The sequence below is a fragment of the Xenopus tropicalis genome, chromosome 6 (assembly GCF_000004195.4).
Source record: "Xenopus tropicalis strain Nigerian chromosome 6, UCB_Xtro_10.0, whole genome shotgun sequence".
NCBI classification, from domain to species: Eukaryota; Metazoa; Chordata; class Amphibia; order Anura; family Pipidae; genus Xenopus; species Xenopus tropicalis.
In genome coordinates, this window is record NC_030682.2 from 73,333,578 (window position 1) to 73,346,787 (window position 13,210).

General features: G+C 39.6%; 1 protein-coding gene across 3 annotated transcripts in view; it reads right to left on the minus strand.

Annotated features, from left to right (window-relative positions):
- The window catches only part of tmem245 (transmembrane protein 245), a 252,025-nt gene that overhangs the window by 121,621 nt on the left and 117,194 nt on the right, over positions 1 to 13,210 (minus strand). For all 3 annotated transcript variants that reach the window (XM_018089411.2, XM_031903925.1, XM_012953820.3), the window contains one exon: positions 3,312 to 3,443. In XM_018089411.2, the coding sequence (XP_017944900.1) occupies positions 3,312 to 3,443 (132 nt within the window). The remainder of the gene's footprint in view (positions 1 to 3,311; positions 3,444 to 13,210) is intronic.

The window sequence follows — 13,210 nt, forward strand, 5'->3', positions numbered from 1 at the left end:
GGGATTCTTTTATGCACGCCATGGCTGAATTAAACATCCCCTCTACAGTTGTTGGCAATTCAACTACGAGATCACTTCTGGACAATGTAAAAATACAGCTACATGGGGCCTCTTCACCGCTGAACACTATGTCTCTTGGACCTTATAAAAAACAAGCTTTAACACCCGCATCACCAGGATTAACACAAGGTAGTTTACTTCCAAAGAAAAGAGGTTTCCCTTTGTTACAGACAACCTGGTTGACGCTGTAAATGTTTTGTAACACTGTAAATACATGTTGTGTTTTAATGTGAATATTGATTGTATATTACATTTTTGTTTTATCTATTCATACTGTTTACCATTCTACTGTATGACTTGTTATTTAATAAAGAGAATTTAATGAATAAAAACGGTTGTGCTATTGTTATTTTAATAAAAGTTTAATAGAGGGCATAGCGCCATATTACAGAGGGTTTGTGCTTTTACAATATACAGCAAAAACTATAACCACACTGCGCAGAATCCTTTTTTTTTAGTCACAGACGTGTCCGGGCATAACACTATACATGCCCGGGCATGTCCTCAATATCCATGAATCCATCCCCATTGGTTGCTCAGGGTCACGTGGCACCGCCCTTGAATAAGCCATCCCATTGGTTGTTCAGGGTCACGTGGTGACGCCCCTTGAATAAGCCATCCCATTGGTTGTTCAGGGTCACGTGGTGACGCCCCTTGAATAAGCCATCCCATTGGTTGTTCAGGGTCACGTGGTGACATTCCTGTGGGTGTACTGGGCGGGGCTCAAGCGCTGATCGATGGGGGTAGTGGGTGGGACTTAAACCGGAAGGGGCGGGACATCTGACACATTTGACCAGAAAAGGGGCGGGCACCTGTCACTTTACCGGAAGTGGGCGGTTTGACGAAAGGTATAGACGCTTCACTACTGATGAACTTTGCCTTACTATCACAAAACCCTTGAGGAGCCTCCCTAATTAATTTCAAATATTAGACAAATTCCATAGAATTACTGGTCTAAAGGTAAATTTAAATACATCTGAAGCTCTACCCCTGAACTTCAGAAAGCAGCAGAGGAAACTGCTAGAACTGAATTTTCCTTTTCAGAGAGGAGACAGTTGACTATCTTGGAATCAAACTTTCTAAATCATATACCACATTATACAGATATAATTACAAGCCAAAATACCAACAGTTGTTCCGTCTCCTCACAGATTGGGACAAACTTCAGATATCTTGGTTTGGCCATATTGCAGCTATAAGCATGGTAATACTGCCCAAAATATTATATTTGTTTTGCAGTCTACCCATTGCAATACAAAAAAAGATCTAGATAAACTACAAAGAAAATTGCTTAACTTTGTCTGGCACAACAATTAGCACAGAATTAATAAAGCCACAATATACCTCTCACACGATCAAGGTGGCCTCAAAGTCCCACAATTATATAACTACTATAGAGCAGCCAGTCTTACTCAAATAATATCCTTGGCACCTACCACCCAATTTATCCCAATGGGTAGACTTCGAAAATGCATCCATAAGGCCTCTTAGCACCTCAGCTATATTGTGGGCCTCTAAAACAAACACACAAAAACTATTGTGGACAATCCAGACTTTATTCCCGGGCACACCCCATCTCAATTTGCTTGGCGGACAGCAAAAGGATACCACACATTCAATAGACTATTAAATCATTGGGGTCTCAAATCATTTCCGAATTTACGAGATAAAACCCAGATCCCAGAAATGGATTACATTACAACTAAATCTCACAATTATTCAACTCACGAGCTCCCAAAGCAGCTACACTTCAGAACTCACCAATAGAAAGAGCATGCCAACATCCCTTACATACACCTGTCTCTGTCTCATGGATTTACAGTTAACTGATAGAACAACCACATAACTCCTAATGCCTATATATGACTCAATGGTCTTCAGATCTAGAAATTGGAGATACGCAAGAATTATGGCCCAAGGTCTGGACAGCGATACACAAATTGTCACCTTAAGTCAGCATCAAAGAAACAGTTACAAAGTGATTAGCAGATGGTACATTACACATTACAATTGGCTATCCCCCACTCTATCACTACTACAATTGAACCAAAGACTCAACCATATACAAAATATGTCTTATCTGTCAGCTTGGGTGGACAATAAACTAAATACCCATAATAATATCTGGACAAAATGGGACTAGTACAAAAAAGACAATATTATGCCTACGAGCTGAATCGAAATACAAATAAAGAAGTGCCCTCATAAATATTACTTACGTACCTTTATATACCAAAATACCATCTATAATAGACAAACTACATAGCAATGTTATGAAACCACTACCTATTATGTTCCTTGTTTTTAATTTTTTTCTTTTATATTGTTCTAGCAAAATGTTTTATTTTTCCCTCTGTTCAATTCCTTTTTTCCATTTTTGTTTGTTATTAACTTGCTGTTGAAAAACGTATAGAGTTAAAAAAAAAAAGATTTATATAAACTGCCATGTGAGTTTCCATCCATTAAATTAATTTTAAGAATTTTAGACCTGTGAGGCTAAACAAACTGTATATTCACCACCATCTATGACTTTCATGTGCAATCAATTTTATTTGGAAGCAAAATACAAATTTTATTTGGAAGCAATAATAGCAATATACTGAAAATGCTGAAAGGCAAAGATTAGTCTCTACAATCAGAACATGAAGGATTTATAAAAAATAAATAAATAAACTGATTGCGTGAATACATTTAAAATATAATTGTCATTCTGGGAGGAAGTGCTCAAATACCTCAATGAACAATTATGCATTCCAGGGGTTAGATCCCCTACACAACATGCCTCCTAGGTGTTAAAGATGTCATATTAGACATACCCTTATTAAAAACTGTTGCTTAGGTTGACAACAGTGTTATGGCAAAAAGCTGATTATTATGAAGTGGATGAACCCCGACCATCCAACACTTCACCAATGGGCAGACCTAGGAAATTCCCCATTCCCACTAATTAAACTAACATATAATGCCTGAGGTTTGCCAGAAAAATTTGAAAAAGCATGGTCTCCTTGGCTGGATGCTAATCCCAAACTGTCATTAACAAAGTAAAAAAAAACTGCTATTTAATGTGACTCTTTCTGGATTATAACCCATTTGTGCAATCCACATTCTTGTTGCTAAATGCTGATTGTTAATGCATTGCTTTATCTATTTAACATATAAAATAAAAACCTTAAAAACAATGTATATGCAATTAAGTAATGGATTTATGGCCAACAAGAGGCTAGAGGTAAAAAGGTGAAATTATGTCTTACTGAAAGAAAGGTTTCAATGTTCTCATGGACAAAGGATGCAATATCTTGCCAGTCCAGAATATCTCCCAGCCAACTATTTTGTCGTTGTATTTGCATCTTGTGCCCCTTGTGCCTACCAGGATGAGTGATATTCTGTAAAGAAGAAGAAAAATATAGGTTGAAATTTTAATAGTGTACAGTTAGAAAATAAAACAAAAACATAGTAAGTTAGATTAAAAAAAAAGATATATGCCCATCAAGTTCAACCTTAATGCCCATATATAACCTGCCTAACTGCCAGAGGAAGGCAAAAAAACCCCATCTGAAGCCTCTCCAATTTGCTGCAGGAGGGGGAAATTTTCCTTCCTGACTCCAAGATGGCAATTGGACCAGTCCCTGGATCAACTTGTAATAAGAGCTATCTCCCATAACCCTGTACTTTGCATAACCCTGTCACTTGCTAAAAAGCCATCCAACCCTATCTAATGTATCTGCCTGTAGGACTGATTCTGGGAGGGAATTCCACAACTTCACAGCTCTCACAGTAAAAAATACTTTCCGAATATTTAAACGGAACCTCCTTCCTTCTAATTGGAGTGGATGCCCTTGTGTCAGTTGGAAGGACCTACTACTAAATAAAGAATTAAAGAGATTATTATATAACCCCCTTATATATTTATACATAGTTATCATGTCACTTCTTAAAGGAACAGTAACATCAAACATTCAAGTGTATAAAAGAAATTCCAATATAATGTACTGTTGCCCTGCACTGGTACAACTGGTGTATTTGCCTCAGAAACACTACTATAGTTTATATAAAGAAAAATGCTGTGTAGCCATGGGGGCAGCCATTCAAAGGAGAAAAGGCACAGGTTACATAGCAGAAAACAGATAAAACACTATTGTATTATACAGAGTTTATCTGTTATCTGCTATGTAAGCTGTGGCTTTTCTCCTTTTTTCCAGCTTGAATGGCTGCCCCCATGGTTACACAGCAGGGTATTTAAATAAGCTATAGTAGTGTTACTGTAGCAAACACACCAGTTTTACCAGTGCAGGGCAACAGTACATTATATTTCATTTACTTTATAAAGTTTTCATTTTTTGATGTTACTGTTCCTCTGTAAAGGGGAAGAATAACTCATGTGCATCTATGCTTCTTTTTAATACAGCTTAAAACCTTGTTTGGCCTTGCAGCTGCTGCCTAGCATTGCTTGCTACAGCCAAGTTTATTGTCTACAAGGACTCCAAGGTCCTTCTCCATTATGGATTTGCCTGGTACAGGCCCAGTGGACCCAGTATAGAACCCTGAGGGATCCCACTGAGAACCTTACTCCAAGTAGAGAATGTACCATTAACAACCACCCTCTGAACCCAATCCTGTAGCCAGTTTCCTATCCATGTGCAAATGTCTTTACTAAGACCAACAGAACTTAGTTTAGAAAGCAGTTCTTTGTAGGGCATGGTATAAAATGCTTTGGCAAAATCCAACTAGATCACATCTACTGCACCTCCACTGTCTAGCTTCTTACTAACCTCATTATAAAAAGCAATTAAATTTGTCTGACATGACCTGTCCTTCATAAAGCAATGCTGATTACTGCTCATAATGCCATTCTTCAGAACATAATTTTGTATGTGATCCCTTAACAAACCTTCAAATTACTTGCCCAACACGGATGTCAAACTTACTGGCCTATAATTGCCAGGCTGAGATCTTAATCCATTTTTAAATGCAGGAATGACGTCATCTTTCCTCCAATACATAGGTACCATACCAGATGAAAGCGACTCTGAGAATATCGGAAACAGAGGCCACTGTAAAAATTGAACCTAACTCTCTTAGTCCCCAAGGGTGTATTCCATCTGGCCCAGGTGCCTTGTTCACATTAATCTTGAGTAAACCTTTTTGCACCATATCCTGCATCAACCACTGACTAGTTTGAGCAGAGCCAACAGTGCAGCTATTGGGTGTACTGTATACACTAAAGAAAAGAACTGGTTTAGTACATTTGCCTTTTCTGTATCCGTTGTAAACATATTGTTACTATAAGTCAATGGAGCCACCCTCTCAACCTGCATCTTTTTACTATATACTAATATATTTAAACAACTTTTTAGGGTGAGTTTAAGCCTCTGCTGCAACACGCTCCTAATTTTTTATCTTTGCCTTCCGGATTACAGTGTTACATACATTAAATGCAGCTTCTGTCCCCTCTGACTTGTAATTCTTAAATGTTTTCCTTTTGTTCACTATAAACTTCTTTATCCTCCAAATTAATCCACATAGGGTGGTTCTTAACACTTCTACATTTCCTTTTTAATGGAAAAATTGAGAACAGTAATGGTTTAATATAATTTTAAATGACAACCATTTTGTTCTGTGTTTTTAGCAGAAAACATCATGCCCCAATCTATGCTCTGCGCATTAGGAACTAAAATTTGCTTTTCTAAAATTCAGGGTCTTTGTTGTCCCAGCCCCAAATTAAAAGGAAATAGTAATATCTACATAATGCATAGTTAATGCTAAATCAGTGCAAATTATTCTCTAGTGGCCAAAGATGACAATAAGTGCTTGGTAAGCATGAAATGTGTTAGGCAATATACATGGGGTTTGAATAACTTTTAAATGTATTGCAATAAAACATTTTTTATTTAATTCAGATATTGGCGCAGATCTATATTTATTCACTATCACCCAGGGGTTCAACCACTTGCACATATGCTATACCTTCTAGGTTGTTAGAGATCACTAGATCCAGTACAGCATGGTTTCTGCTTGGCTCCTCAACAACCTGTAACATAAAGCTGTCTGCAACAAGTTTATAAACTTGTTCCCACTTACTGTCCTGGCAGTACTATTGATCCAGTCAATATCAGGGTAATTAAAATTCCCCATTATTATCACTTGTTCCAAACTAGTAGCCTTTTCTTTTAGCAAAAGGAGCTGAGCCTCTTCCTTTTCGCTTATATTAAGGGGTCTATAGCATACCCCTACCATTAATTTGGTGGACTATTTACTATCTGTGAGAAGCTTCAGCTCCCTAATTTACCATCATCACTTAATCCTTAATATTTGCTTTTAAATCCTGCTCAAGGAACAGACACACTCCTCCTCCTTTTCTATTGCCTCTGTCCCTCCGAAATAATGTATAGCCTCCAATATTAACTGCCCAGTCATGTGCCTCATTCAACCACATTTCAGCAATGCCATTCACATCATATTTCCTATCCAGTGCCAGCAGCTCCAGCTCTCCAATTTTACCTTGCATTGGTAAACATACATTTAATACTGGTACCAGCGTGACAATTTTGCAAATACAACTTATGATCCTCCCTGCCATTATCAGTATCCCCAAGCAAGTCTCCTACCCTATTTTCCTTACTATGTCCATTACTTATCCATCCTATCTACCACAGAATTATTCGCTGCACCCCCCCCCCAAGTCTACTTTAAAATCCTACAACCCTCTAGCCATCATCTCCCCAAAAGCAGCTGCACTCTTAATTGAGGTGCAGCCTATACCTGACAAAGAGCCTGTAGCAGATTCAGGCCTTAAGACATGGCCAATGATACAAAATACCCACAATCCACCTCCTTCAGATGTTTTCCACTACCAACAGATAAACCATTTCATTCATACAATTAATAAAGATAATTTTACCCCAGCCCCTACCTACTTTGAAATGGTCTGTATTAAATACCCATATTCAAAATGGTTCATTTCCAACCTGTACAATTTGTTACTGAGTGCACATTCACAAGATCCCCTACCACACACCCAAGCATGGAATAAAGATCTTAATACAACGGTCACTGATGAAAGCTGGACCCAGATATGGCAAACTACAGCTAGCTGTTCTAGAAATACCTCACTGCTAGAAACTACATACAAAGTTCTTATGCGTTGGTATATGGTTCCCTCTCGTCTACATAGGATAAATCCCCAATTTAGTAAAGATTGTTTTAGGAGATGCGGACAAACTGGCTCAATGATCCATATCTGGTAGGACTGTCCAAACGTTCAAAGATTTTGGTCCAGAATATACAATATCATCTACTCGGTAACGCAAATAAACCTGAGGAAAGATCCTCAGAACGCCCTGCTGAACATTAGAATACCTAACCTCAACAACCATACTAGATTACTAATAAGCTTTATTTTTCTGACAGCCAAAATAACGATTGCTAAATTTTGGAAAACAACCCAAATTCCCATCTCTCATCTCTCATTTTAAAAACAAGATGAACTGGGTCATGGTTAATGAACGACTAACTAGTGTATTTGTAGACAGACATGACAAATTTATGAAGATATGGGAACCGTAGTATACCTATTCCTTCCCAAATACATCCTGAACCAAAAGACGAAATAATACTCCGGAGAGATAGGAACAAAAGGAAAGTTTATTTGGGTTATATATGAACCATACTCTCACAGACGCTAATCTTTCTGAATTTTGTCTATATTATGGGACCTCAAAGGCACCGTCGCTTAAAGATCACCAGATCTAATGATTAAGAGAACCGCCAACTTAATGTTTAGTTTACATGTTTACTATGCTATCTTCTTTCTTATTCACTATTTGACCCATTGTTTATCAAAATGGGACATCTTCCTTCTTCCTTTTTTTTCCATTCTCTCAGGATATAAGCTGTTCATTATGAAAATGTTTTACTTTGATATCCGTTCTGTAAAAGTTAAAAAAGCAAATAAAAATTATTGAAATTAAAAAAAAAAAAAACAGTTCAGTTCTCTAAAAACCCAAAGCCTTCCTCCCTACAGAAATCTCTCCGCCCTGCATTAATCTCCCTAAGCTACCTTTGCATTCTTATCATTACTCATAGCACTCATGAGAAAATTACCTTGGAAGTCCTCGCCCTCAACTTATCACCTAGTTTTTTAAAGGAGAATGCAAGTCAAAATTTAAAAAGCATACTGCCCAATAGTCCTCCTATTGTTTAGTAAAAACACCACACTTTTGGCTCACCTAATCAAATATTTACTCAGTCACACTTAATTCACATTTTCTATCTGTTTTCTTGAACAGGCAGCCATCTTTAAAAAGGTATTCTCCCTTCCTTTCCCTCCTTGCTTCATACTGCACATGTGTTTCATTCCCTCCCCCCCTCCCCTCTGGCAGATCCGCTTCTGATTGGCTGGTGGGCATGTGTAGCTCAGAACAGCAGACAGGATCAAGTTACACACATGCTCAGAGAATAGGAAGGCTGCCGCTGGCAGCCTACAGAAAGGGAAGAGAGATTTCAGTGATGTCACTGTAGTCTTCACACTGCTGTAGGCTGCCAGCACCAGAGAAGCAAGCAGGGATCTGGAAATTTAGATATGTAGTAAGTACTTAAAAAGAATGCCTTTAGACTTACTTTTAATTTATATTAACCTTTCATTGTCCTTTAAAATCATTCTTGTGGACCTCCCCGCCTCATCTAACTTTGTCATTGGTACCTATGTGTACCAAGACTGCTGGGTCTTCCCCAGCCCCTCCCAATAGTTTGTCCACTCATTCCACCACATGCCGAACCCTAGCACCAAGCATGCAACATAGAATTCAGCATGTAGGGTCCTTGCAACAAAATCACCCTATCCACCTTTCTAAAAACTGAATCCCCTATAACTATAGCCTGTCTTTCCTTCCTAGCACTACTTTTTCCCCCACCTGTATTAGAGGTGCTGCCCCCCAGGGAGCTCTAAGAGTCAGCCTGCTTCATACATGCCAGTCTTCCCCAGCATCTTCACCCAAAACGGCAAATCTGTTGGTTTGGACAAGCTGTGGACCACCCCCTACCCTTCCGCCCCCCTCATAAACCTCTACTTTCACATTCAACACTTAGATCACATGCAACACTCGCTTTGTAGAACCCACACTCACTGTGCAGACTAACTTATTGAGGTTATACAAAAATGTAAATAAGAGTTATGTTATTTTATAAAAAATAATGTAATTTACTTCCAATATGAGCCCTCTCCATGAATTAAGTAAAAAAGATAAGCACTTTCACAAATATCACAGCAAAGCGGGAAAACTTCAGTCAATATGCTATTCGTAAGAGTATTAGTGAGGGTATGGGTGAGCTTCAGTCAATAGGGTATTGGCTGACTTAAATGGCAATGTTAGAAGGAAAATGTTGGTTTGGAGTCCTGCAAATTTTCCATCCATTTGTTCTCTGCAAAATGACCAAGAGTGACCAAACTGATCTGTTGAAACATTATCACTTTTTAGCATTTCCCAAGGTTTCATTAATTCATTATGTCAGATCATCTATTTTGAGTGATCTAATTGTACAGAACTGCACAGAAGTCTAAGTACAAAGTAACTTGATGTAATAAATACCAATATTTAAAAGAGAACTATCATGAATCTGCTTAACTTGACTCGGTTCTGACAGGCAACTTATGTTCATGTTCAACCTGCACAATCCCATCTTTCCTATCTGATAGAAAACCTGGAAAAATTCAACCCAATTCACCCTTACATTGCCTGACAATGCTTTACTGTTATATATACAAATGCAGCTTCATCAGTACCCAGCCTGTTTGCTGTTGAGGGGTGTGGTCTCACGACATAGCACAGCAAATCACCTTTCACTCTGCTCTGTCACTCACACATTTCTGCAGAAAAGTAAGCTAGACATTCTGAAGTGTGGGGGATGGAAGGCTGCTTCAATAATTACCTATAACTTTCTAACGGTGCAAAATTTTTAAAAGCTAAAAATTGACAAAGTGTTTGTCTAGATGTCAAGCATTTCACTATGCTAAGTGATAAGTGCCTTAGATGCGGGAGCAAAAGATTATAGAGGATAATTATTGATAGGAGATAACAGGCATCGGGAATTAAAACAAGGACCCATGTCCGGACGCACCAGAGAAGCTAGGAGTATAAAGGAACGCACACCGAGAGGAGCCCCCACCTGTCAACTGTACTCAGCGATCGCTGGACTTCAGTGTGTAAATGTGATCATCATATGGAGCAGATCATGTCCCATGCCTCTGGGAAGGAATCTCCCCTGATTTTTACTAAAACATTTTCAGTTGAAAGCAAAAGAAAAAAAAAAAGTCTTCAGAAGGTCCTGGTCAACAGATGGGACATGTTATCTTCTGACAGTTCACTCCCTTTTGGGGGGTTTGAAAAAAACTATTATGGGCTACAGGAGAGCCAGGAATTTGGGGGACATGCTCATGATTAAGGATTTAAAACCTCCACCAGTTCCCTCCACCTGGTTGAACAAACTACAGAAACGTGAATGTTTCAAGTGCACTGGGTGTCAGACATGCAATGGTATTGTATAGGGCTCTTTAGACATCCACATACTGGCCAATGTTTTAAAACCCGGCATCGACTGACCTGCACCAGTGAATAATATGTTGTGTACATGGCTTGGTGCCCCTGCGGTTTGGCATATGTGGGAAAGGCATCCACCACTTACAGAGACAGAATGAACAATCACAGATGTGCTATCCGCTCAGCCCTCTCCTTGGGTTCGGAAGAAAGTAGAAAAACAGGGAAACACTTTAACAGGTGGTCCCCATCTAGACTTCAGGTCACTCTACCATTAACCCCAGAAAAAATAATTATTATCAGGTAAGTCAAAGGATCAAGGATGGTAGGAAATTAAAACTTAACCTTTATTAGTAAGAGTTAAAAGGTGAAGTATATCTTAGGTTAAATCCCCATTAAAAATCCCCTGGGGTGATATTCAATTCGAGTGAAAACTATGAGGTAATATAAGGCTGCTCAGAGTTGGCCTGTCTGATTCAATTCAATAAAATGTTTCAGCTTAAAAGATAACCTTTGTATCAAAACTCTCCACACTTCAACAGCCCTGTGGAGGTAGCCAGAGAGAAACTGAGATACGCTTGAAACAATTGTTGCAGAATTGTTACCATAAAAGGAAACATCAAATCACGTTTCCTTGTAATCTAGAGTCAATAATTGACAGGGTAGGGGATTCAAACCCCGTTACCGCTCTGCTAAAGGTGCAGATCTCTTCCAAATAAAGGCTTAAATTCAGCCGTTTCTGTGTCCACCACCCCACAGTAGAATGAAACTAAGGTAGCCCTATGTTGCAGCCCAACCTCCCGTTTTTTTAAACTGAAGCACCCCTTATAAAATGCACATTATTCGTGCAGTCTTTTCAGCCCAACCTCCCAGACCAGAAGCCCCGCATCAACACCCGCAATGACTTGCCACACTGTGGCCTCAAACATTTAATAGGGTTGATTCACTAAAGTGCGTTAAAACGTGCGCTAAAAATTTTATTGCATTTAATTTTTCGCGACTTAACGCACAATTCACCATAAGCATACTTGCGTTAATTTACGCGCAATACTGCATGCAATATTTTAGTTGCGCTAAATAACGTGTATGCTACTTTTCGCATGCGCGCTAATTAACACACACGTGGTATTATCCTTACTGTCTTTACTTCCTTTTTGGCTTCTTTCCTACTTACTTTACTTGTATGTAATGTATGTATGGCACGCCTATTATTACGTGCGCAACTTATGTCCTCAAAGCTGTGTAGTACAACATCAAATTAGGCCAGTAAATAGGGGGGGGGGCATTTAAGAAATACTTAGCCAAATACTTAGGGGTCCGTTTACTAAAGTGGCTTCAATTTAGTGGCACATTTTAGACACAGAAAAAATGCCAAATATGTAATGGGCAGTTTATTAAACGGGGACAAACATAATATTGCAATTATTCTGGCAACACAACATTTGATTGGCAGTTATCACACTCCCCAGAAAATATGCTACGTACTAATTAACGCAAGCTTTACTATTCAGCAAAATGGCCTAAAGACAAAATTGTCGCCAAAATATTTGCAAAATATTGATGCTGTAACTGCTAAATGTAATAGTGGAGGAGAAACTACATGAAAGTATAGAATACCATATCGATGAAGGCAAAATAATTAGACATTACCCAGTTCAAAAGTACAAAACTAACAACTTTTATTTTAACAATAAAATTAGTAAAAGATTTTAAATATTTAAAAGAAAAAAAATTATGCCTTGCTGGCCTTAATTTCCCCCACATCCTGCTGCAGATGGGCCAACTGGGCCTTTATGGTGTCAAGGTCCTCCTGCATCGACCGAAGTGTGGGGTCAGTCCACCCAGGTGTTGTTTGGGTCCCCACATCTTCGGTCTGTCGTGAGGGTCCCTCGTCTGCAGGAGGACCTGGTGCCCAGTGTTTGGCCTGGGGAGAGTCCGGGGCCTGGGGAGAGAACTCCAGGGCCAGTGAGGAGTTGTCCAGGGCCTGGGGAGAGTACAGGGCCGGTGGAGTGTCCGGGGCTGGTGGGGCCTCTGGAGCCTCGGTGGGCCTCTGCAGCCGGGGGGGGCCTCGGGGGCCTCTGCAGCCGGGGGGGGCCTCGGGGGCCTCTGCAGCCGGGGGGGGCCTTGGGGGCCTCTGCAGCTGGGGGGGGGCCTCGGGGGCCTCTGCAGCTGGGGGGGGGGGGGGGCTCGGGGGCCTCTGCAGCCTGGGGGGCCTGGGGTTGATGCGCTACATCCAGCTGAAGTTTTGTGAGATAGTATTGCAAGATGTTATTTAAATATATTATACATTATATATATATATATATCTCAGTATATACATTCATACACAAAGGGCCACCATCATAAATAACGGGGCCCCTCACAACAACATTTTTTGGGCCCCCCTCCTCCTGTGACCCCTCACATCAATACAAAGGACACACAGACATTGTTAGCCAGGGCCCCCTAAAACATTTGTGGTCCTTCCCCAAATTACTCATACTATGCATACTACTGCTAAGTTTTTTTTTTTTTAACTGTCAGGCAAGTTTGTGAAGGCTAAGAAAGCAGCCATACTAAGTAAGGATAAGATGGAAATCCAAGCAACTGGCAAGCTTTGATAAATTATGTTTTTCTTCCCC